General features: G+C 39.8%; 1 protein-coding gene across 1 annotated transcript in view; it reads right to left on the reverse strand.

The window, feature by feature from the left end:
• Window positions 1-27,552, reverse strand: part of CFAP43 (cilia and flagella associated protein 43) — a 98,714-nt gene that overhangs the window by 38,426 nt on the left and 32,736 nt on the right. Inside the window, exons 10-19 of the mRNA XM_029244562.1 lie at window positions 23,308-23,388; window positions 18,842-18,990; window positions 16,936-17,039; window positions 13,394-13,534; window positions 12,410-12,582; window positions 11,124-11,273; window positions 8,909-9,039; window positions 6,810-6,957; window positions 4,237-4,338; window positions 3,401-3,478 (exon numbers count right to left, since the gene is read on the reverse strand). Coding sequence (XP_029100395.1) covers window positions 3,401-3,478; window positions 4,237-4,338; window positions 6,810-6,957; window positions 8,909-9,039; window positions 11,124-11,273; window positions 12,410-12,582; window positions 13,394-13,534; window positions 16,936-17,039; window positions 18,842-18,990; window positions 23,308-23,388 — 1,257 coding nt within the window. The remainder of the gene's footprint in view (window positions 1-3,400; window positions 3,479-4,236; window positions 4,339-6,809; window positions 6,958-8,908; window positions 9,040-11,123; window positions 11,274-12,409; window positions 12,583-13,393; window positions 13,535-16,935; window positions 17,040-18,841; window positions 18,991-23,307; window positions 23,389-27,552) is intronic.

Here is a 27,552-nt window from a genome sequence, read left to right on the forward strand (position 1 = left end):
ATAAAGCAAAAGCTATAAATGATCAATGCACTCGGATAATAATTTTAAACTTTTGCATTTAAAAAGGTACAGTATAGGGACTTCCCAGGTGGCGCAGTGGTTAAGAATCCGCCTGCCAGTGCAGGGGACACGGGTTTGAGCCCTGGTCCGGGAGGATCCCACATGTCACGGAGCAACTGAGCCCGTGCGCCACAACTACTGAGCCTGCACTCTACAGACAGCGAGCCACAACTACTGAGCCCACCTGCCACAACTACTGAAGTCCGTGCGCCTAGAGCCCGTGCTCCACAACAAAAGAAACCACCGCGATGAGAAGCCTGCGGACCACAATGAAGAGCAGCCCCGGCTCGCCACAACTAGAGAAAGCCTGCGCACAGCAACAAAGACCCAACGCAGCCAAAATAAATACATTTATATAAAAAATAAATATAATAAATAAATAAAAAGGCGCAGTATAAAAGTTGAGACAAAACAGAAAATATTTGTAGTATATTGGGCTGAACCATATAAAACAGCAATCTCATGTGGTGCAACCTAATAATAAGGGCTACCTCCAGATTTGCCCAATGCACGTCTCCGTGCTCTTTTCCTCTTCCAGCTGAGTGGGATGAGATCAAGCAAGGCAACCTTAGAAGCCATGTGCTAGAGACAGCAGAGTCTCTGTCAGCTTGGGTCTCTGAATGACTGCATGGAACAGAGCAGCTGCTGACCTGAACACCTACCCAGAATTATTATATAACGCTAATTATTATAAAGAAATATAAGTTAAAAATAAAGAACTTCTACAATCAACAAGAAAAAGACCAGCAACCCGATAGAAAAATTGGCAAAGGACATGAACAGGGAATTTATAGAAGAGGAAATTCAGTCTTCAGAGTTATGAAAAGATGTTCAGCCTCATTAGTAATCAGGAAAACAAAAATTAAGCGGAGGAAATTACCAAAGAAATAATTAAAGAACATTTCCCAGACCTGAAAGAGAAAGGTTTCTTGTTAAAAGTGCTCCAGTGCCTAGCACATGAAAGAGACAAGAAAGCCCAAACAAGCTAGGGTCCTGGTATGAAACAGAATGACACACTCAAATGGCATAAATGGGGAGAGGGACCTTTAAAACAGATTTGGCATGGAAAGGGAAATCAGCAATGCATGATAAAGCATCTCAAGCGAGCAACCACGGGAAGCTATCACCACTCCCAGGTCTGAAAGGCAAGGATGGGAAGTGGTTACTAGAACCTGGGGAGATCAGTAGCTGTAGGAGAGGGCTAGCAGTCACTGCCAACTCATAACATCACAGAGAGGAAACTGGAGAAATAAAGACACTGACCTTGTCTTCTCCTGCCCCTCGATCGTCTGCTGATGCCACTCACTGTCTAAACCCAAACAGAAGACAGAGGCAAGAGAGCTCACTGATGCCATCCACAGAGGCCAGCCTCTTGGGGCTAGGAGCAGGGTGAAAAAGGGTGAAGAGTATGTCTGCACCAGCAAATCAAGAATATCCATCAAAGGTATGAAGGTGCATATTGTAAAATTTCCAAACACCAGAGAAAAAGAAAGGATCCTGTAAGTTTCCAGAGATAAAAATCTGGTTACCTAGAGAACTGGGAATCAAAAAGATATTGAGGGCTTCCCTGGTGGCGCAGTGGTTGAGATTCCGCCTGCTGATGGAGGGGACACGGGTTCGTGCCCCGGTCCGGGAAGATCCCACATGCCACGGAGCGGCTGGGCCCGTGAGCCATGGTCGCTGAGCCTGCGCGTCCGGAGCCTGTGCTCTGCAACGGAAGAGGCCACAACAGTGGGAGGTCCGTGTACCACACACACACACACACACACACACACACACACACAAAAAAGATATTGACTTCTCTAAAGCAAACACTGAAAGCTAAAAGACAATGGAGCAAGTCTTCAAAATTCTGAGGGTAAATCATTGTATTTGAGAAAAACCACGTCTCAAAAAATGTACCTCCTATGTACCCTTTCTCAAGAACAGAGTCAAAGCATTGTACACCTCTAGGGGGCAGGCATCACTCACACTGTATTACATTTGAATGACACTAGCACAGCTGCATGATAAATGATGTTCCCAAGTATGGGCCTGCACAGCAGTCCTGCTTAGAAAGCTACTGGAAGATGCACACCAAGAAGACAAAGAAAAACACACAGGACTCTGGAAACGGGCTCTAACTCAGGAGGCAGGTGAGACAATTTCCCAGGAAGATGGACAAGAGAAGTCCCTAGAACAGCAGCTGTGTGCCTGGTCTAGAGAGCAAGGTGCGTAGACCAGTGCTGGGACACAGAAAGCTCTAGAAGGGAGGTCTCACACACACACACAAAAAATTCACTGACAGATTGATTACCTCAGCTATCTAGCATTTTGAGAGAGTATGAATAGAAAGGCTTAATCTAAAACAAAGGCAATTGTTAATTCCAGGAAAAATGAAGTTGTAAAAATGGAAATGTAGTCATAATATACCATGTGGCTCAGCTCTGAAGAATATTTATATAACTATGATAGTGTACCTACTGAGCATTGATTTATGTGCATACAGTAGTGGTGGAGGGTGTAAAAGAACCTGAGTACTCATCTTCCATACCAGAAAGCCCACAGCGAGTGTCAAAATAGAAATATCAAGAAATAGCAGTATTAAGAAGACCATTACAAAGGTGGAGGTAAATATCCAAACAAAAAGGCTGAAAGAACTGAAAACATTTACCTCAGGACTGCAGGAATCATAGTGAAGAAAAGTAGATGCTAGAAAATGCTAGAAAAAACATTTTTTAAAATTTATTATTTATTTTTGGTTGCATTGGGTCTTTGTGGCTGTGCGCGGGCTTTCTCTAGTTGCGGCGAGCAGGGGCTGCTCTTCGTTGCCGTGCGCAGGCTTCTCACTGCGGTGGCTTCTCTTGTTGCGGAGCACGGGTTCTAGGCACACGGGCTTCAGTAGTTGTGGCTCGCGGGCTCTAGAGCGCAGGCTCAGTAGTTGTGGCGCACGGGCTTAGTTGCTCTGCAGCATGTGGGATCTTCCCAGACCAGGGCTCGAACCCGTGTCCCCTGCACTGGCAGGCGGGTTCTTAACCACTGTGCTACCAGGGAAGCCCCAAAAACATTATTTTTAATTATGTAACTCTGTATTATTTAATTTGTAAAAATGTAAATGTATAACGTTGACAAAAATAAGTATTAAGGACAGTATTTGGGGAAGACAGGAAGAAAACCACTGTTTATATGTTGTATGGTATGATAAAAATTATACCCTATTAAAGTGCCCAAGAAAACTAAGCTTACAGGCAGAGAAAAAAATGGGGTGTAGTGTCTCATGCTGGGTTGAACAAAATAAAGTTCAAAATGTAATTTTAGACGGAGGGCCAAATGTATTAGTATATGGAATCGCAACACTTACAGTTTTAGCAAGTGCTTTGATTCCTCTTTTTATCTCTTTCCTTTTGTTGGAAAACAGTTTAACCTCGTTTTTGATGGCCTGGAATGGAGAAAGTACATCATTTAAACAAGCAACAGGGACGATAGCGAGATGACAGATACATATGTACATACTTAGATACATAGATAGCACTTCCCTAGAAACAGAAATAAGGAAAAAATTAAAGACTAATAATATAAAGTGTACATGAAATAATACCACTGCAATACTTTGCTTAAATCTAAATTGCTACTATGTAAGTGGCCACTGAAGCAACTTGGAACTGAGGTCAATGATAAGGCCAACAGAAAGAAAATAATTTAGTGAAAAATTAAAGAACAGTTGATAACAGAAAACTAGTCTGCTATTTTATTGGGAACTTGAGTGAGACTAGATAAGCAAGCTAAATCCAGAGACAGGCTGCCACCTATGTCACCTTTCTGCACATCAGAAGCCACAATGTCTCTTCTGTTGCGGGCCCACCCCTTTTATTTAAGCCTACCTTGCAGCATCCCCCCAAATGTACTTCAGCATGAGGTATGTTAGTTCATTCTTTGCTTTGGCCTACGTGGACACTTTTCTCGGGTTTCGTATTAGCCTAAGTATAGCACTTAAAGCTCACATAACTTTATCTAAAACACTGGGCCGTGTTTAGTGTGTTTACCTGCTTTCAGGGAAGGTACACTTATACGATGTAATGGTCTGCCAAGTAGTATCTCTTTCCACTTTCTAACTTTCCAAGGGGTTTCACAGGAAACTAATCTATTTGGCACCCCTACAAAGCATTATTTCAAACTTCTCTCGTGTTTTATAAATACCTCTTGGCTTTTTTGTTGTATCCAGGGTATTTCCACCGTATTGTCAACTTTGACTAATTCCTCTTGTAATGAGTCATCGCTTAACCTCACATTCTCATTTATCTTAGAAGAAGACAGACATATCTTAAATTAAAAATTCATCAAGTTCTCCTCCTACCCTACTTCATTTAATTGCTTTGAATCCCTCACTTGTTGCATTTTAAAATATACCACCAAACAATTTGCCTGCTCAAGATGTAATGTTTAGCTAATTTTATTCCTTCCATTCTGTGCTTATATCAGCCACACTTTTCACTGAGAAAGCAGCAATGATCAGACAGGTCACACGTTCACCAGATCACTCTTGGCCTTCTTCCTGTTACTGTAGACCAAATGCTGCTGCCTATCAAGGCCTGCCCCACCATTTGTGCTTAGGATCTTAATCTTTTCCTCCTTCTTGAAGCCTCTGCACTTAAAAAAATTTCCATCACCCTTCTGCATCATCCATTTCTGCCTTCTACTGAATCTTTCCCTACAGTATCTAAACATGCTCTGGAATCTCCTGTCCCAGGAAAGCTACTCTCCACTGACCACCACCTTCCCCTTTAGCTGCCACCCTATTTCTGTGCTCCCTTTGCAGCAAAAAATCTTCAAAGAGTTTGGAACATCACACTCTGCTGGTTCTCCTGCAACCACACTGGCTGCCCCTTCTCAATCTCCTTCGCCTCCCTGAATTCTTCTCCTGGAGTTCTAGAAGTTGCTCTATCTTGGTCCCCTTCTGTGTGTCACCATCCACTCTTCCATGATGATCTTACTCAGTTTTATGGCTTTAAATTCCATTCATATGCCCCTGACTCTCAAATCAACATCTCGAGTCCTGGACTCTCCCCAGAACATCTACACAATAGCGTACTTGGTATCTCGCTTGGATGTCTAACAGTATTCTCATGCTCAGTCCAGGGAACTGATTTTAGATCCCCTTCTTTCTCCCCACAGTGGCTCCTCTCCCCACAGTCTTCCCCTTCTCTGTGAATGGTACCTTCTTCTACATAGTTCTTCAAGTAAAATACCTAGGAGTCATCCTTGAGTCCTTTCTTTCCCTTTCCCTCTATGTCCAATTCATCAGAAGTTCTGTCAGCTCTACCTCTGCAAACTGCCTGGAAACTACCACCTCTCCACAACACTCTTGCACCTCTATCACTGGTACCTAAGCCTTCTAACTCCTTCTCTGCTTCTACCCTTGTGCCCTACAGGAATCATTCTCCACACAGCGGAAGTAATCATTTCAAAAATGTAAATAAGATCTTGTAAATCCTCTGCTCAGAACACTTTAATAGGTTCTCATTACATGTAAAATTATGTCCAAATGCTACCTGCTTTACAAAGCCCTGCTTTCCCACCTCCAGGACCTTATCCCCTACCACTCTCTCCCTTGCTCACTTCAGCTGCACAGGCCTTTTTTAGGTCTTCAAACGTGCCAAGCTCTTTCTCCCTCTGCCCTGAGTGCTTGCCCCTCCCCCACATATTGGCACATTTCTTTTAAGTCAGATCACAGCCTTTCTCCGTGGAGGGGCTATTCCAGCCAAACACTATCACACCAAACCATTTTATTTGGTTTGGTAACAAAAATAGATTATTTGGTAACAAAATAGATCTTGTTACTACCTATTTTTTTCTTATTTATTTGATTATTTATCTCTCTCTGCTCACACCCAACCCCCAATTAGCATGTAAGCTCCATGAAAGCAGAAACTTTTCCTATCTTTTCATGCCTGTATCCCCCAGAGTCCAGCACTTTGTAGGCACTCGATAAATATTTGTTAAATGATTGAGTGAATAAATGTTCTCTGGCTAGACACATCCTAAATAATGTATGTGATGTAAAAGTATAGAGAGACTAGTTTGAACAAGCGCCAGAACTGTAGTAGATTTTTTTTTCAAGCAAGCCCAGACAGATCTTGTACTATGGTTTAAATGAGATCTGAAATGTGATATTTGTGTTGAGAAAGGCTGAATATTTTCTCTTAAATGTAGTGCATGCTCTTTTTGAAAATCATGAGGTAGCTGCATAATAAGGAATATTACTAAAATATCTGCTAAAATAAAACCACAAACTGAAAACTGATATCTGATTTAGGAAGGAAGGAAGGAAGGAAAAAAAGAAGGAAACAGGGACTTCCCTGGTGGTGCAGTGGTTAAGAATCTGCCTGCCAATGCAGGGGACAGGGGTTCAAGCTCTGGTCTGGGAAGATTCCACATGCCACGGAGCAACTAAGCCCCTGCGCCACAACTATTGAGCCTGTGTTCTAGAGCCTGCGAGCCACAACTACTGAGCCCGCATGCCACAACTCCTGAACCTGCACACCTAGAGCCCATGCTCTGCTACAAGAGAAGTCACCGCAATGAGAAGCCTGTGCACCACAAGGAATAGTAGCCCCCGCTCACCACAACTAGAGAAAGCCCGTCTGCACGCAGCAACGAAGACCAAACGTGGCCAAAATCAATCAATAAATAAATAAAATTTAAAAAAAAAAGAAGGAAAGAAAGGAGGGAGGGAGGAAGGAAGGAGAAAGAAAACTATAGTGAAACTCAACTGCATGTTCAGGTTCTGATCCCAAATCCAAGGAATCTTTTTTTGCTATACTTAAATAATCATTCTCCTCATCCATGGTGCTCCTCAGGTAAGTTGGAAGTTGCTGGCTATATTCAAGGATTTCATTGGCTAAGTTTCCTCCAAACTGCCTGTATTAATAAAAAAGAAAACACATAGGCTACAAAATCACAATTTGAAAAAGACACATTTAGCAGTATTATTTCCAGATACCTAACCATTTCTACGCAAAGAAATATGTGGATAGTTCTCTGCAGTGCCCTGTAGATATTAGGACTCTGCTTCTTAAAGGACAGTACTTTCATGGGCTCCAGGACATGACAAACTTCTTGACCTCCCTGGGGTCATCTCTCTTCACACTGTCCCCATACCCTTACCCTGCATGCCCTCTGTACCCATCTGCCCCGGTCATTGCGCAGAAGAGCCACTGCTCTGGTTGAACCCTCAGAGATAGTAGGTGCTGTGCTGCTTCACATATATAACCACATTACCACATTCAGTCCTCATAGCCCCCACCCCACACTCAGGAAAGTATTATTACTTCCACTCAATACACCAGGGCATTTCAAACTTCAGGCACATCAGCATGGCCTGGAGGGTTTGTTATAACAGATTCCTGGGCCCCACCCATAGAGATTCTGATTCGAAAAGTCTGGATGAGGCCCAAGAATATGCATTTCTAACAAGCTCACAGGTGCTGCAGATTCCACCTTGAATAACATGGTTATAGATGATTTAGAGGGATTGTCAGATGCCTAAGGTCACAAGTGCTGGACCAAGTTTTCAAACTCAACTGTTTTTGAGTCAGAGGTCCATGAGATTAACTGCCAATGGATGGAAATGTCCTCACTGCCGTAAATAGGGCTCCAGCACATGTTTGCTGTTGCTTGAGATGCTATGTGATCCCTTACTACAAAGAATGCATTAGGATTTATATAGTGAGATACAGGTTAGCGTTTTATTCAGGATTCCACGTATAAAATGGGCATGATGATACAGTCAGTCGTCAAATGGGTCTTTGAAATAAGTGGTGACCAAAATTGCTATGATATAGAATCTCCATAATATGTAACATTTCACAGTGTCACTGAGATACGCCATGTTTTATTATTGTTTTGCTCACAGGAGGCACCGTGAAATTTTTGTGGAAATGAATTGCACATTGACTAGTGACGTGCATCGGCAGATCAAACAAGGTAACGTTTCAAAGTCCAGGGTGTCACCTTCATGTTCTCTATGCCCTGGCCATTATCTGTATGCTTGGCTAATATTTGTTTATTTAGGATTTTAATTTTAGTCTAAGCAAAGCCTAAATAATTTAATATTGTCTAGGCAAAGTCTAATTAGGAAAGTAAATGTGTATGTGTTTACAGATACATACATACCTATGTCAGGTTTTTTAGAGATAAATAGGAGTTTTAAAAATGATCTACTGTTCAGAATTGTCCTCATTCCTTGTGCTCCTCCAACAGATTTTATGAAAGGGAGGACTGATCACTTCATAGGTCTTAACTGGGTCTTTTTATTTTTTGTATTTTGATGCTTTGACATCTGGGGTCTTGCTAATAACCTTGGAGGAAATGCCCCTTCCAGAACCAGCAATTCATAGAGATGGTAAACAACTCATCTGGAGCTCACCTTTCAAATGCAAACCCACCAACCCAGAGCCCACATCCCCAACCAAATCCTCTATTGGGCTTTCACACTTGGGACCACTATTTCTATCCTAATCATCCCTGGGTCAGGTACCAGAAAACTAGCAGCAGCCCCTATGGCCCAGAGCCCACTGAAATTATCCAAACTAGTCAATCCCAAACCTTCCCGCTCCTTGCCATAGAAACCATATTGAAGACACTTGCCCACATTTCCCTGCTCCCTCTGCCTCCTTTCCCTCCCTGGTGCTTCCCCATGTGGCACCCCCATAGCATGGCATATCCCCTCCTCTTGGGATCATTAGTATAACAATCTTTTCAATGGCAGTTGTCTCCTGTTGTGTTGGCCTTGCTACTACCTAAATAATAACAACATCTTTATTTTAAAACACCGTAGCATGTGAGGTTGCTTATTGTATACTGTACTTACCTCCATCTCAGGTTAACAAGGGTGCCGTCATCCTTCCCATTCACCAGAATGCTCTGTCCATCCATTGAAATTCTCACCGATTGAATTCCATGCCCCTGGTGAGAATGACTCCGACACTGAACAAATGTTTCCTTAATAGTTTTAGGAACAAAGTGCAGAAATTACAAATGCGATTCTACCACATGGTTTTCCTAAGGGGGTTACGTGCACTTTTGCTCGTGGATAAACCTTTTTCTATTTGTCAACAGCATTTTAGCTGGTATGGAGTAGCCTCTTAATAACACATAGCACTGAAAATTCCTAGTACAAAATACATTCACCAGTACTGGTTTGTTCTCCCTTCTGTGTAATACGGAAGAAGAGGGATTATTATCATCAATTTATAATAGGAAAATCAGACAGAGAGGTGAATGGACTTGCTGAAGACTACGAGAACGGGCCTTGAGCAAGCAGTGCGGGCAAATTCAGATGCCTTCACGGATTAGGCAAGTTCCCTTTATGTGCAGAGAGGCTGAGTGTGATAAGAGAAGGTGATGGGCTCTGTGAAGAATGACACAGGATGCCAATTAGACCAGTTTCATTAGAACCCAAACAAATCACTAATTGGTACACAGTGCAATGGTTTAAACTCTTTGACTAAAAACTGAGATTTCTTTATCACACTAGTTATCAACCATGATGCCTTTAAAAAATTTTTTAATTTTTTGAATAGGCAATACATTCAAATGTTTCAAAATTAAAAAACTATAAGAGTATGCAGTGAAATCTCCTTCCTGCCCCCATTCCCCAACACCTCCCAAAGGCAATCAATATTATTAGTTCCTTCAATATCCTTTCAGGGTTTTTTTTAATGTACATAAACAAATTTTTATACAAACAATTTTTAACATAAATTGTAACATAATACGTATATTACACACCTTGCCTTTCCTCCTTAACAATATATCTTGGGATTCTTTCCATACCGTTTCATAAAGATTTCCTCATTCTGTATTACAGCATAATATTCCATACTTTATTTATATACTGTTTATGTACCATTATTTATTTATCCAGTCCTCTGGTGATGGACATTAGGTTGCTTTTACAAACAGTACTGCCATGAATAACCTCCTCTGTGAGGTACTTTGCATACTCACCCAGAAAAACTCTGACGTCTTGCTGCTATCAGTTGTAGTGTACATTTACAAATCATTTGAATAAGAGACAATGTAGCAGAGTTTGCACATTGTTCACCTAAAAATAATTTCTAAGGGATTTAAGATTTTTCCTATATAATAATAATATCACTTTTGTCCAACTATATTCCAAATATGCTTTCTTGCACAAGTGAGCAAGGAGAGCTGGATATGCACAGCCAGGGCCCAGTTTACCTGTGGCCCCATGGGACAGTGGCATGTGGGGTGATTGTGATGCTTCGGGTGTGTGGGGTAGATCCCTGGGTAAAAATAACTGACCGAATTAAATTAAATTGATAACCAGTACTACTTGGTCTCAAAACCTAGAAAAGGATCTTTCACTCTTTTGGGAGAAGAAACTATTTTCATTTTTTCAGAGATCTGAGAAAAATGGAAATCAGAATTGGTAGTGGTACTGGTGACATCAAGGTCTGCAAGTGATAGGGGAGGACTCAGTAAGGGCCCCACCCTTCTCCCTTATGCTCTTCTAGCATCACGTGAAGAGTCAGGTGGCGGGGTGGCAGCAACAAGCCTAGAGGCCCTCCAGGCCAGGGAGCTAGCCGTAATCAACCCTAGGTTTGCACAGCAACTCACTATTTCCAAAGAAGTTTTAAATGTACCCTCTCACCAGCTCTCACCAGAATCCCACAGGGTGAGAGCAAGCAAGGCTTCCCTAAAATTGCAGAGGAGCAGCTGAAGCTCAGTGAGGCTCAGTGAGTTTCCAAGACACACAGTAAGTGGCGATGGAGCTGGGCTAGAGCTCACCTACTGTATCCCAGCCCCATGTTCCTTCTTTGCAAGATCTCAGTCTATTTGTTGGCATTTCCTCCCTTAGAGACTCAAACCTTAGCACATAAATACACCCAGTGTTGGAATCAATAACACCATTAGGGCTAAATAAGTTGTGAGTCAATTTAAATAAGTTGTGAGCCAATTTACTTAAGAGTTCTAATTCCTATTGTAAGAGCTTTTGTTCCTTATATGAGATCAAGACACACATCCCATAACTGGAAAAAAAAAAAAAAAAAGGAGTTTACCAAAGTATGAACATCTCGGATACACAGAATTCCACATTTAGCTATTGTTATGAGCCACAATCCATGTGGAGACAGAGAGAGCATTCCAGGTCCATATTGCTTGCTTTGTACTTTTTGGTATGACTTAAGAATGCAAATACCACTATGCTCCTGCCAAAGAAAATGACCACATTATAGAAAAGCTCAGGGCAGTGGTACCTTGGGGTTTGCAGTTGAGCATATCGAGTCAGATTCAAATCCAAAAACACTGTCATTGGAAATAAACTGATACATGATAAAGTGGGCACCTGTATTTGCACCACATTTTCCATCTCTGATTGCAAGTAAAAGTTCATTTTGGCCAACTAAGAAAAGCCTTCTTTGTATGTTAGCTACCATTAAAAATCCCAGCCTACAACTGACAATCTTTATTTCTCACTAATCCATTTCATATACCCCTGTGCTCAAGTCAAAATAAATGAGTCAATTTCCCCCCATGTTTCTCATGTATGCCCACCTTCAAACCTCTGCATGTGTTGTGACTTTTGTCTGGAATGCCCTTCCACATCCCATCCCCACCAATTTGGCCCCCCTCCCTACATAAGGAAACCCACCTCCCTGCCAAGATTGCACGCAATATTTCTCATGTCTAAATCTGACTTATTCTTCAAAGTCCCGTGCAAATATTACTTCCACCAGGAAGCTTCTCTTGAATCCTCCTTATGATAAACCATTTCTTCCATCTCTGAATGTCTTTGTCTCAGACCTTGCTGACATTGTCTACTCTGGGAGAGAAGCCCTTTGATTGAAGGATTTAGAAAAGCAAGGGTGATAGATAATCTGGGTCAGTATATGTAGCAGGAAATGACACAGTATGGGAGAAGTTTGAAGACAGTATGATGAAAGGATGCCAGAAACATAGTTTAGGTATTTTGTGCAATTTTCTTTGGGACTCAGGTACAAAGTTCCACCCAAAATCATCAACCCTGTAGCTGCTGACACCTGTGGAATAGATTTTCTAATGATAGATTTTTAAAAAACAGTTTTGAAAGGCACTAAACTAATATCGTGTCACCTGCACTTTTATCTGACAAGTATGATGTTGTAAGTGTGAGGTTGCTCAAATGTATTTTATGATGAATTAACAAATCATGCTAACATATATCTAATTCAAAGAAATTATGTTACTATAATAAAGACATTTGTTAACTGGACTAGAGTGTTAAAGCATGGATCACATCTAATAGATACGATGTGTCAATCTTGACGGCTAAGAAAAATGATAGCACGCTTAAGTTTTGGCATACTTTTTCAGGAAGAAGATAGCTGCAGATGTATGGCACTTGGTTACAGAAGCCATATATTCGGTTACTTTGAAAGTTCAAGACAGCTGAGGACAGAGTATGCTCTATCTCATACACGAACTTATGAATGAATGCATCTCTCAGCCTCCCTCGTTCATCAGCAAAGCTTGCAGAAACTATAAGATTTGGGGAAGAAGAGAAATCACTTGCACCATATATTGATTTTATTTTTAAAAAATTGTTATGAAAACTATGAAAAGCAAAATAAAAAAGTTAAATGCTCAATTAATGCAGAAACTATTAGGAGATAAAAATGATTGGAAAGCTACTTGGCTCCATTGGAAATACTTGAGTATTAAATGACTAATAGTGAGTAAAATATCTTTTATAAAGTCTTGGTTAATTTTATCAGTTAAGTAGAGACAGCATTAAAAGAAACTCATGATGGTCTAGAGTCTTAATTAAGACACAAAAGTACTTTGAGGTTTTTGACTCTTTTATACTCTATAATTATATATTTGCAAAATAGCTACCCAGATATATTTGTTATCTATTGATAAAATAAAGTGTCTATTTTATCAGACCTTTTCATCCCGAAAGCTTTCTTTATAATTTTATCAGTGAACGTAACTACACAGTAACCTATCTGAATTTGACTATGTATATTTAAGGCTACGAAAAAGAGACATCACAAAATGACAAATCAATTTGACAAAAGTGACAGTTGATCCTGTTTTTTCTCTGATAATAAGACAGATTCATATGAATGACGGGACCTAGAGGAAAGTCCACATTTCACGTTATGTAGCAGCCACATCAATTTCATTTTGTAAGACACAGAAAAGGTGGTGGCCATTTTAACCTCTTCACACGTTAAAAGGAAAAAAAATGCTATCACCCGGAAAAAAAAAAAAAAAAGAAGGAAAGCTATAGCAGCTATTCAACTGGATGCCCAGGACAGAATTTGTTGATCATTTTTTTCTTTACCTTGTGGTAGTATTTTAGGCAGAGTAAATATTTCCAGCCTGCTTCTTCCTGTTTCTGGAAGTGGGGAAAGCACCATCACTTCTACTACATCTGTTTCCAAAGGAGACACTGTGGATATTTGTAAAATGCCTTTGCCCACCTCTGAAAGAAAATGGAAATCAACACCACAAGTCATCATTGATAAGTTTATAGAATCTTTTATACTCCCAGGTAAGATATCACACTATAGAACTGCCTTCACTAAATCTTTAGATCCAAATTTATTTACTGGATATTTAAGTGACCTTTAAACATAAGTGATGGAAACATTTTTGATGAACAGATGGGGGCTTCTCCACATTAGATGTCTGGGTTGGCAGATTCAATCCAGCTCGGTTGGACTCAGCTTCTTTCCAGACAGAGAGGCCTCCAGAGTCTGCCATGTCCACCCCACTCAGCAGCAGCTGCACGCTCTGGCCTCTTGAATGTCCACTCCAGCCATCTGCCCATTCCCGATACTGAATAAACTCAGGCATCAGTGTTCTTTGCATTTGTAGTCAAGGTTTTGCAGGTGTGGTGGGATTACACATGCCTTTGTGAGTTTGTCCTCCAGAAACCCAGGTGATCTGACCTCTGCAAGGTGCTTGGGGCTCACCTTGGATTCTCTCCAGATTCACTACTGCCACTCTCCCCAGGGACTGTTCAGCATGTGTCCACTTTCTCAGGCCCCATCTCAGCCCCTCCCCTCAGGTGTCCACTGGATGACCTTTCCTCTTACTTGACGAGGAAGACAGAAAACATCTGACACAAACTTGACCTCAACTTTCTTATCCTGAATCTCACATTTTCTCTCTGTTTGTACCCATCTTCCTGCTTCATTTCTTGACATTTTTGTGGGAACAAAATGTAACCCTTTCCATCTGTGATTCTGAGTCCACACCTCTAATATCCTATTACACCATGTGCTATCAATTACCTCTTTTAATTTCCTTGTGTCTTGTATGGCTTCCCCTATTCAGTCCTCAAGACTCCCCTATCTTCAAATTAGGAGCTTCCTTCAACCCTGCTAATTCTAATTCTCTTTTAGAAGTTACTAATTCTCTTTTCTCCACTGCAAACTTCTAAGAACAGAAGTTGCTACTTACTGACTTCTTTTTCTGACCTCCACTCCCTCCTGAACCTCTTTGTCTCTCTGTTCCAGAGGAGTAGCTGTCCCTGGGCTCACACACTGACTGCCTCATCCTAGCCCTCACCCCACTCACACTTCTGCCACAGTCCACCCCTTCATGTAGCCTTCCTTCTTCAAGCTCTTCCTGGAGTGGGTGACTCCCAGTTCTGTCTTTACTCTGGCCCATCCTTAGTTTTCTTCACTGCCTTGTCTTCCTCTGCCCACAACTTCAGAGTAGGTAGCTTTTCCCATCCCACACTCTGACTGACCAGATATATTGAAAAATGTAACATTTAGGCAGGACTGGTACCCATTCTGAGGTCAGCCATAGGTCCTACCACATTCCATGTCATCTAATTTACATATTTAGGTTACCTGTTTGACCTCATTAAACAATTGGATTTGCTTCAATTCTGTCTTAAACCGTCTATCTCATCAGCTTCCAGGATTTCAAGATCAGAATTCTATCATTAGACTTTGAACTACAAATCTTCATTTCCAAATTTATGGTAAAGATTCCCAAATGAAGAGTTTATTGGCTTCAACTCTACAGAGCTATCACCCTATCCCTCTACCTCCATAACTTTCTTTTTCCCTGGGGTTTTTTGTTTGTTTGTTTGTTTTTGCGGTACGTGGGCCTCCCACCGTTGTGGCCTCTCCCATTGCGGAGCACAGGCTCCAGACGCGCAGGCTCAGCAGCCATGGCTCACGGGCCCAGCCGCTCCGCGGCATGTGGCATGTGGGATCTTCCCGGACAGGGGCACGAACCCATATCCCCTGCATCAGCAGGCGGACTCTCAACCACTGCGCCACCAGGGAAGCCTTTCCCTGAGTTTTTACTTCAACTGATGACAGCACAAACTTCCACCATCCAGGTTAGAAACTTTGGAGTCATTGCTGATCACTCCCTTTCACATATAATCAATTTTCAAGTCCTACCAATTCCATCACTCAGAGCTGTCCCCTCCTTTCTCTTCCCATGACTGCTGCATGGCCTCGTACATTGTGGAAAAGAGCACAAGCCCTGAAGTCGGTCTTCCTGAGTCTGAGTCCTGGCTCCACCACCACCTACCTTCACGGCTTTGAACAAATACTTAACCTCATTGTACCTCAATTGTCTTATGTTTAAATTGGGCATAACAGTAGTCTCTACCTCATAAAAGTTGTCTGTAAGAATTAAATGAATTAACACATGCCAAGTACTTAGAATACTGGCTATCACATGGCAAGGAATCCCTCAATAAATGTTGGCTATTGTTATGATTAATATCATTTCTTGCCTAAGTTACTGTAATATTATAGTTTCCTAACTCGTCTTTTTTATTCCATTCTCTTGCCTTTCTGCTCCAGCCTTCACAGTGATGCCAGAGTCATCCTCTAAAAACCAAGTCAAATCACACCAGTCCCATCTTGAAAACATCTGATGATGTGTCATTAACTACAGAACAAAGTCCAGACTCCTTGGAATGAAGTTCAGCGTGCTCCACTTTCTTTCAGACTTTTTCACCATGATCATCATCTAGTAAACTCTTATTTACCTGTTACACTAGACTTCTTACCATTCCAAGTGCCTTTGCTCAAACTTTTGTCCCAAGCTAGAATACCAACAAGCCCCATCCTCCACTACTTTAAGTCTTTGGAAAACTCTCCCCCAGTCCTCTGTGCCACCCCATCACTTCCACTCCTTTCTTCACACATGGCAGAATTAATTGCTTCTTCCCCTGAGCCTATACAGATCTCTGCTATTACTCTTCCACTAAATTGTCTCCTTGACCTTTCGATGCTCCTACAGAGCCTAGGTTCAGCATCTTACACCTAGCAGGCACTCAATTTTTAAAAATCAATACATAGATTTTAAAATATACATACATATTTGGTATGTAAAGCCAGAAAGAAAAGTATTAGTTCTTATTATTTATCACCTAAGCGCTATTTCACCTACCAAATCTGTGGTTTACCTGGGCGTTTGGATGCACATTACTGCAAAAGCTGGATGTCATTTTGTTTAAAGAGGAAACTCTAAAGATGCATGGAACAAAACTTTCTTTGGATATCTTAATTAAATAGAGATCAAATGTTATTTAAAAAGTATTTCAGGGATAAACCAACCCAACGTTCCTTTGTAGTAACATTAGAAACATTTAGCCATTTCATTAATTCATTAACTGATTCAAGAAGATTTATTTACCATCAACTATATACCAAGTACATGTACCGAAACCTCTAAATATGATGTGGGAATTCTCTTAAGTAACTTTGAACAGTTATTTAAATATCTCTGTTTTAGAAAACATGCTACAAGTAATTGTTTCACCGTAGCCCCATTTTCACAACTTTAAATTCTTTGGAATAAAGTGACCAATATTTTAAGTTAATAAGCATTCTACATGAGTACCTATGAATCCAAGAATCTGAAATAAGCTTGAGGGTTTGGCATCGATAACAAAGACGTGTCCTTCTGATGTTCCAACTAATAGATATATTCCTCTCTGGTCATACCTAGAAAAGAAGAAATCTGATTATCAGATTCTACTTGTTTCACTAATAAGATGGTAAACAAATTTATTGAATGACAGCATGGAGATACATCCAAAACCAGCTATTCTTATGGTTTGTGATTTTTAATATTATCAGACCTTATAAAAGGCGAGTGATTATATATAAATGCAATCATTACATTCTAGGCTAATACTGTTTCCCAATTGCAACTTACAAGTACATGGTCAAGAAGATTCACTAAAAATGGCTAACTATTTCATCATAAGTAAATGAAATATGACAGTAAAGCTTTCTTAATATTTCAAGTGGACATAAGCAATTGTCAAAGTAGTGATGAGTGGAACATTCCAATGCCTCTCAGTACCCATCCTGGCAGAAAGAGGAAGAATGTAGTGAAATGTTTCTATCCTATCATCAAATTGGAACAAGTGGGAAATGCAAATTAGGGTAAGAGAGAAAGATCTGAAAAAGGAGCACCAAAAAGTACAGTACAGAGGAGCAGAATGTAAATGGAGGGAGACTACAGATCCTTCCCCACTGAGCCAGAGGCAGCAGAGCTTGGAGGAACAACACAGATGGTGGAAACCCAGCTCCTCCCGGCACTAGTTGAGCAACCTTGGGCAAATGCTTCCCTTAACCTCTCTGAACCTAAATTATCTCACTTGTGAAATAGGAACAAGCATAATACTTTTCTGAATGTGGGGCAAATATCACACTCAATAAGCTACAGTGTGTGACAGCACCTCGAGCTGTAAAGCAGGGCATAAATGTCATTTCTTATTAATACTTACTATTATGATATAACGAAAGAAAGAATAATAACATGAATCTAAATCCAATGCTCTATGCTGTCTTCTTAAAAGTATTGCTTCAAAAAATTTGAAATTGGGCTTCCCTGGCGGCACAGTGGTTGAGAGTCCACCTGCCGATGCAGGGGACATGGGTTCGTGCCCCAGTCCGGGAAGATCCCACATGCCGCGGAGCGGCTGGGCCCGTGAGCCATGGCCGCTGAGCCTGCGCGTACGGAGCCTGTGCTCCACAACGGCAGAGACCATAACAGAGAGAGGCCCGCGTACAGCAAAAAAAAAAAAAAAAAAAAAAATTGAAATCAACTAAATGTCCATCAGCATACTGTCTTTTAAAAATTATGGTATACCCATATAATGGAATGCTATGTAGCTGTAAAAAAGAATGAGGAAGGTCTTCATGTGTGGATAGAAGACTTTCTCTAAGACATACCATTAAGTGGAAAAAAAAAAAATTGAGGTGCAGAACATTGTATATGGTTTGCTGCCCTGTAAGAGCCAAGGCAATGACTCTGGAGCCCAATTGCCTCGGTTCAAATCCTAAAACTTGCCATTTACTATGCATGTAATATTAATTATTATTTAAATTCTTTGTGCATCATCTTCCTTATCTCTAAAATGGACACAATAAGAATATCTATCTCATGAAGTTAATACAACAGAAGTGCTTGGCACACTCTAAGTGCTTGATATGTATTCATATAATTAAAAGGAAGTACTTATCTTTTTTGCTTGTTTATGAATAAAATATATCCAGAAAAAAGACATGAGAAATTGGTAACAGGCTGCCTCCAGCGAGGAGAACTGGGTATTCAGGGACAAGCATGGGAAACTTTACCATACACTGCTCTGTACTTCCTGAAGGTAGAACCGAGTCAATATATTAATTTTCAAAACAATACATGTAAAACTTAAAATTAAAAGAAATTAGGGCTTCACTGGAATTCTCAACAGACAAGCCTGACAAAGTTGCTGTCAGAAGCAGGCATTACTTACAGGAGGTACTGCACGGGCGATTCAGAGAGATAGGCCTTATGAACTGAGTGAGGGGATTCAACGTCCTGGATGTCGAGGAAGTGGACAAAGCCACCCTTGGTCCCCACGGCTGCAGAGAGGGAGGAGGGACAGCAAGCCAGAACTGTTGCCTGTTTAAAATAAACGCCATACAGAAACAGACTCACAGATATGGAAAACAAACTAGTGGTTACCAAAGGGAAGAGACAAGGAGGGAGGGACAAATTAGGGGTATGGGATTAACAGACATAAACTACTATACATAAAACAGATAAGCAACAAGGGTATACTGTAGAGCACAGGGAATTATACCTGCTATCTTGTAATAACTTATAATGGAGTATAACCTGCAAAAATACTGAATCACTATGCTGTACACCTGAAAATAACACAGTATTGTAAATCAATTACACTTCAATATAAAATAAAATAAAATAACCCCCCAGATGCTCAACTTCACTGTGCCAGAAAATGAAACCTGCTCTCCCTCACATAAGAATTCTACAGTTTATTTGAAAAGCCTGCAGAACAAGAAGAGTGGCAAGTGTGTGGTATTACAAATTATACACTCAACATTCTTCAGCTAATCGATAGCATAAGAAGTCACAGCAATCTGTACATCCTCCTCTTTCATCCTAAAATTAGAATGATAAAAATATAAGGAAATTGCTTGAACTTTAAACCATGGCTTCATTTCTATCCTTAAATGATTGCAAAATTATTATACCTGATAATAATGAAAAATAAAATAAGAAATTTAAAATATATCCCTAGCATCTTTTGGACATCTTTATAGAATGTTAGCAATTTTTAAAAATCAGCATTCAACTGCTGGATAACGGTAGATCCTGAGATGCTGGCATAACTGAGGAAGACTTAAGAAAATAACTATTGAGTTGGCCAAAAAGTTTGTTTGGGTTTTTCCATAAGATGTTACAGAACTTTTTGGCCAACCCAATATATCACTGGACCATGTGGCCTGTCACCAAAGAAATGCATCACAGATTCCTGCTTATGTCGCGATCATTTACAGAAGACGATGTCTAAGGGAATAAATTTTTTGTCATGATACTTAAGGAATCAGATTCATTCCTCTATAGTTGTCACTGACAAAGCCCACTGGGTTTCCCGGGAAAAATAAGATGGAATCTAGGTGATAAGGTCTAGCCTCTTCTGTTGTGCTTCATCTAGTTTCACTTGCTCATAGGGTGCTGTGTGCCGCAGTCTTGCACCCAGCACTTCAGACCAGGAAAGTGACACCTCGACTCCGTGGCCGTGTGGAGAAGCGCTGCCAATGACACCGCAATTCAAGATGGCGGCAGTGGCAGGCAGTGCGCAGAGACACTGCACCCAGAACTTGGATGTGAAGCCAGAGCAGCACAGCTGCACTAGCCCCGCGAGAGCTCCAACCCCCCCACCCCGTCCCCGCAATGAGGAGAACCATATAGAGCATCCCCACCCATCCCCCGTCCCAAAAACCTGTGCTCTAGAGCGAGAGCTCCCACCTCTCCGTTCTCCGATCAAAGAATAAAACTTTCCTTTGTTTCTGAACCAAACTCAGTCTCAATCGATTGGCACGGGCAACACCTGAGAAGAGGACCCCTACTGGGGCCCAACTCGAAAGGGGTGGTAACATAATTACATTTTGTAGTTTGTTTTGAATAAAATAATGGAATGTTAGAAATAGAAAAGATCTTAAAGAGATCATTGTTTTGCAGACTAGAAAACGGAGGCAAAGAAAAATGTAGCAATTTGCCCCAGGATCCCATAGCTTGTAACAAAGCTCAGAGGAAAACTCAGGTGTCCTGCCCCATTTAGAATGCACAGTTTCCCCATTGAGCAGGTTTTCATTTTGTTTTTTAAAGTGAATTTTCCAAGCCTTAACCAGTTTGAATCTTTAGTGGTATCTCAGTATGAAACTGGAAACGAAGTGGTGAGGGTTTTTTTAGCTAAAAGCCTTTATGGGAGATCTCAGTGTGTGTGTGTGTGTGTGTGTGTGTGTGTGTACGTGTGTCTGTGTTTCCTCAAAATAATCAGTTGAAATTACCCTCCATTCCAGGGCTATTGTGGACTAGGCTAAATATGTACAGCAATATTTGGAGGGGTCTTAGTTACCCTAGCAGGCACCATCAGGGGAAGCTAGTAGTGTTCATGCATCCTGCCATCATGATGCTGAGCAGGGTTCTCTAAGGACCACTGCCTAAAATGTTCATGGGGAGCACAGTCCCCAGCACAGGCAGGGAGATCTGGCCTCAGCACTGCTGGGTCAATCCACTTATCATTTCCCCACGGGGCAGCAGTATCCTCCAGTAAGGAGAAACCACTGACTCTCCCCAATAAGAGCTGAACTACATGAATGTACAATGCCTGGTTTGGAGCTCAATGAAGGGTTGTCTAATTACCTGTGACAGTCGTCCGAATCTCTCCCCTCTGATCAGAAGAAGGGAAGATATCTGAAGCAGAAAGAGGGTCTTTTGGTGGTACCTATATCCCTCCTTAGCCAGGAAGTGCAAGGTAAGTCCTGATTATACAGACCCTTGGGTGGGTTGTTAAACATCTCTATGTCTCTCATCTGTAAAAGGTGTGATCAGATGAGCTTTAAGATTTTTCTAGTTCTAGTAATTCTAACAGAAATGAATACATATAAACTTGTCACATAGATTATGGAATCTACACATATTCTTTCAGGTAAGAATTTTTATCTTTACTTTTTAGGATGAGTTTTTTATCTCACTGAATTTTATGCATCTTGTAATCCTCTTGCATCCTTTTGCATCTTGTATCCTCTTATGTGAAGTATGATGCTTCATCTTGTATTATAACTGAGATTTTAATTTATAACAGAGAAGGATTGTAACTTCTCTTCCTACTACCAAGATCCATATCTCATTTAGAACTGTGTAATACAGAAAATGATAATTTAAGAAAAAATAGCATTACCACTGTTTCTTGGTCTTTTTATATTTTTTAAAATATTATTTTATGTAAAATGCACCATGAACATGGTGGAAAGAATGGTATCACCTTATGGTAGGCTAGGGTTAGGCTTAGGTAAGGAATTGTGGTTTGCCACCCAGCATCAACACACCTTCCTTCTGGAAAATTTCTTGAATATCCATTGAGAAACCATCTCTCCCCTATTTTCAGGGCTGAGTGGAACAGATCTGACTCCCATTTCCTGGCTGACTTTAAGCCAGTTAGCATTTCTCATCCCCCTGTCTACAGTGATTAGTTCAGGGTTATTATTAAGATATTAGGAGGTATTTACTAAGCCTTCTGAAAAGGAGAAACCTTTTCTCTTCCTCCTCCCACTGTAGGAGGCTTTCTTCCCTGATGATCTGATGTGACGTTGGTACCTGTGGCATTTGGGTACCACTAAATGAAGCCTAAGATGAAACTAAAGACATAGTATACAGACAGAGAGGAAAACAAGATCCTTGGTAATATCATTTGAGTTGCTAGATCAAGCCACAGCTGAGCCCAGACAAACTCTATACTTTATAGTTGATTGAGTCAATAACCCCCACTTCTTAATTTTTGGTTCATGTTGGTTAGAGTGGTACTTTTCTTTCATTTGTTTGTTTTAATTTATTTTTGGCTGCACTGGGTCTTTGTTGCTGCACACGGGCTTTCTCTAGTTTTGGCGAGCGGGGCTACTGTTCATTGCGGTGTGCAAGCTTCTCATTGTGGTGGCTTCTCTTGTTGTGGAGCGTGGGCTCTAGGCACGCGGGCTTCAGTAGTTGTGGCACGCGGGCTCCAGTAGTTGTGGCACGCAGGCTCAGTAGTTGTGGCTCGCAGGCTCTAGAGCGCTGGTTCAGCAGTTGTGGCGCATGGGCTTAGTTGCTCCGCGGCATGTGGGATCTTCCCAGACTAGGGTTTGAAACCATGTTCCCCTGCATTGGCAGGCAGATTCTTATCCACTGCGCCACCAGGGAAGTCCCTTTCTTTCATTTCTAACCAATCCTCTTGAGGTTAGATGGGGTCATTTATCTAGTTATGGCCAAGGAGATGTATCATTTTTTAGTAAAAGCACTTAATTGCTAATTCAAGACCTTCCAGCACTCTTCCCATACCATGGCACTGAGGAGCTATTAGCTGGTGGAGCCTCTGTCGACTTTGTTCCCTGAAAGGCCATGTGGAGCAGAGAACCTGTCAATCCACAATGAACTTACAGCCTGAGTGAGATATAAACCATTAGGGTTTCAGGAATAACTACCACCACAGAAAATCTTGTTCTTTCCCATACACCAATAGAGTACCTTATGTTCCACCCTCTGGGCTGTGGAATATACTTTATACACAAGAATTACTCTAATATACAAGGTAAAAATGCAATAAGGCCTCTGTAATGAGTATTTCCACAGACTATTGACATGTGAATATGAAAAAGTAGGTTGGAGTAGAATTCAATATATATATTTTTAAATTCATTTATAAGGCACACTTACTGGGATATTCAGATAAATCCTGCTGACACAAGCACCATCCTCTATACCCCAAACACAAACTTCTCCTGACTGTGTGAGAGTCTGTAAAAGAAAGAAAAAGAAAACTCAAATGGAAAACAAGACTTTGCTATGGGAGTATGTTCTAAATTCCCTTCTAGTATGTCAATCCGATGATTTAGTATAAAATTTCATTTTATTTATGTGGATTAAAATTACAATTTCAACGTCAATACTTCTGATTTGAACAAATATTAACTATTACCTTTAATGCAATTTAAGTAACACATAATAACTAATTAGGATTAGAAAAGTGAAATAAAGTTTTTTTTTTCTGTGTAACATAATTGAAATAAGTTACTTGGAAATTCAATGAATTTCCTAGTGAATAAGCCTAGAAATAGAAAATCACAATTGGTATTTTAAAAAATTAATAGACTTTGCTTTAAAGAGCAGTTTTAGGATTACAGAAAATTTGAGCAGAAAGTAGAGAGTTGCACTTCCCTCCCTGCCCTTCCCAATATCCATACAATTTTCCCTGTTACTAACAACTTGCACTATTGTGGTATATTTGTTAGAATTGATGAGCCAATATTGATACAGTGTTATGGACTAAAGCCATAGTTTACATTAGGGTTTACTCTTTGTGTTATACATTCTATGGGTTTTTGACAAACGTACGATGACATGTAACCACCATCACAGTATCATACAGAATAGTTTCACTGCCCTAAAAATCCTCTATGCTTCACCTCTTCATCCCTCCCTCCCTCCCCACTGAACCTCTGGCAACCACTGATTGTTTTTAGTGTCTCCACAATTGTGCCTTGTCCAGAATGTCTTACAGAGGGAACCATACAGCTTTCTCAGATTGCCTTCTTTCACATAGCAATATGCATTTAAGGTTTCTCTATGTCTTTTCATGGCTTTATAGCTCATTTCATTTTAGTACTGAATAATATTCCATTGTATGGATGTACCACAGTTTGTTTATTCATTCTCTTATTGAAGGACATCTTGATTGCTTCCAAGTTTTGGCAATTATGAATAAAGATGCTATAAGCATTCACATGCAGATTTTAGTGTGGGCATAAAATTTCAACTAATGTGGGTAAACACTAAGAAGCCCAATTGCTGAATCATATGGTAAGAGTATGTTTAATTTTGTAGAAGCTGCCAACTGTCTTCCAAAGTGGCTGTACCATTTTGCCTCAGTAGTGAATGAGGGTTTCTGCTGCTCCATATCCTCACTAGCACTTTGTATTGTCAGTGTTTTGGATTTTAGACATTCTAATAGGTATGTAGTATTAATTTGCAATTCTCTGATGACGAAAAATGTTGAACATCTTTTCATCATTACTTTCCACCTATATATCTTCTGTGTTAAGGTGTTTATTCAGATTTTTTTCCCATTTTTCAATGGGGTTATTTTCTTATTGTTGAGTTTTAATAGTTCTTTGTATATTTTGGATACCAGTATTTTATCAGATATATGTTTTGCAAAGATTTTTCTTCCAGCCTGTGCTTTGTCTTTTCTTTCTCTTGACAGTGTCTTTTGCAGAGCAGAAGTCTTTAATTTTGATGAAGTCCAGCTTATCAATTTTTTCTTTCATGGATTGCATTTTTGGTGTTGTGTCTAGAAAGTCATTACCAAACCCAAGGTCACTTAGATTTTTCTCCTTTGTTATCTCCTAGGAGTTTTATAGTTTTCGTATTTTACATTTAGGTCTACAATCCATTTTGAGTTAATTTTTTGTGAAGGGTGTAAGATCTGTGACTAGATTTTTTTTCTTTTTTGGCATGTGAATGTCCACTTCCTCCTGCACCATTAGTTGAAAAAAACTATGCTTTCTCAATTAAATTGCTTTTGCATATTTGTGAAAGGTCGGTTGACTATATTTCAAGATACTGTTCCATTGATCTGTTTGTTTATTCTCTCACAAATACCATACTGTCTTGATTACTGTAGCTTTATAGTAAATATTGAAATTGGGTAGTGTTAGTCCTACCCAATTCTAGAATCAGTTCTAGAATCAGTAAGTTCTAGAATCAGTAAGTTCTAGAATCAGTTTATTGATATCCACAAAATAATTTACTGGGATGTTGATCGGAATTGCATTGAATCTATAAGCCAAGTTAGAAAGAATCGACATCTTAATAATACTGAGTCTTCTTACCCATGTACATGAAATATTTATGCATTTATTTAGATCTTGATTTCTTTCATCAGAGTTTTATAGTTTTTATCATATGTATCCTGTACATATTTTGTTAGATTTATTCCTATTTTACTTTTTCAGTGCTAACGTAAATGCTATTGTGTGGTAGTAAATTTCAAATTCCAATTCTTCACTGCTTGTATAAGAAAGCAATTGACTTTTGTATATTAAACTTGCACCCTGCAACCTTGTTATAATCACTTAGCTCCAGAAGGATTTTTTATTGATTCTCTGGGATTTTCTACATAGACAATCAGGTCATCTAAGAACAAAGTTTTATTTCTTCCCTCACAATCTTAATACCTTTTATTCCCCACGTCCCCCTTTTTTTTTTTTTTTGTCTTATTGCATTTAGGACTTCCAGTTGATTTCATTAAGGTTTTCTTTTTTAAAGATGTCCTTTATCAGACTGAAGAAGTTACCCACTATTTGTTGTTTGCTGAGAGGTTTTGTTTTGTAATGTTATTATTAATTATTTATTCAATGTATTTAATAGATATAGGCTCAGATTATTTATTTCTCCTTGTATGAGTTTTGGTAGATTACACCTTTCAAAGAATTGGTCCATTTCATCTAAACTATCAAATTTGTAGGCACAGAGTTGTTCATAATATGGTTGGCCCTCTGTATCTGTGGGTATCTGTATCTGTGGGTTCTGCACCTGCAGATACGGAGAGCTGACTGTACTATGCCATTTTATATAAAGGACTTGACCATTCGTGCATTTTGGTATCCACGGGGAGTCCTGTAACCAATCCCCCATGGATACTGAAGGATGACTGGACTCTTTTATTATCCTCTTAATGTCCCTGGGGTCAGTAGTAATGACCCCTCTTTAATTTTCATTTCTGATGTTAGTAATTTGTATCTCCTCTCTCTCTCTCTCCCTCCTCTCCCCACTGCCTCGTTAACTTGGCTAGAAGTTTATCAATTTTATTGATCTTTTTAAAGAGCCAGCTTTTGGTTTCTTAGATTTTCTCTACTGATTTCCTATTTTTAGTTTCATTGCATTCTGCTCTCATTTTTATTATTTCTTTTCTTCTGCTTACTTTGGATTTATTTTTTTTTTCTATTTCCTAAAGTGGGGGCTTAGATTATTGATCTTAAACATTCTTTTCTAATATATGCATTGAACGCTATAAATTTCCCTCTAAGCCCTGTATTCACTGCAAAATCCCATAAATCTTGATATGTAGTATATTCATTTTCATTTAGTTCAAATTTTTAATTACTCTTAAGACTTCTTTGAGCCATGTGTTATTAGAAGTGTGTTGTTTACTCTCCAATTATTTTGGGGTGGGGGGGAGTTTCCAGCTACCTTTCTGTTATTTACTTCTAATTTAATTCCATGTAGCCTGAGAACGTATTTCTTTTAAATGGTTAAGGTATGTTTTATGACCAAGAATGTGATCTATTTTGGTGAATAATTCATGTGAGCTTGAGAAGAATGTATATTATGCTATCATTTGATGAGGTAGTCTATAGATGTCAATTAGATCCAGTTGATTGATGGTATTGTTCAATTCACCTGTGATTTTGATCTTTTGCCTGCTGGTCTCTCTGAAAAATTTCTTTTAACATTCCTTGCAAGGCAGTTCTGCTAGTGACAAATTCCCTTAATTTTTATGTGTCTCAGAAAATATTTTTTCCTTCACTTTTGAAGGATAATTTTGCTGGATATAGAATCCTGGGTTTTTTTTTTTTCTTTCAACACTTTAGATATTCACTCTACTTTTGCTTACATGATTTCTGAAGAGCAGACCACTGTGATTCTTATCTTTGTTTCTTCAAGGGTAAGGTTTTTTTTCCCTTTGGATTTTTTTTAAAATTTTTACTTTGTTTTTGATTTTCTATCATTTGAATATAACAAGCTTTGGTGTAGATTTTTTGGTATTTATGCTGCTAGTGTTCTCTGAGCTTCCTGGATCTGTCATTAATTTTGAAAAATTCTCAGCTATTATTACGTGAAACATTTCCTCTGTTCCTTCCTTCCTTTCTTCTCCTGCTGCTATTCCTATTATGTGTATGT

Source organism: Monodon monoceros, unplaced genomic scaffold (genome assembly GCF_005190385.1).
Source record: "Monodon monoceros isolate NGI ecotype Baffin Bay Population unplaced genomic scaffold, NGI_Narwhal_1 Super_Scaffold_4, whole genome shotgun sequence".
Lineage (NCBI taxonomy): Eukaryota > Metazoa > Chordata > Mammalia > Artiodactyla > Monodontidae > Monodon > Monodon monoceros.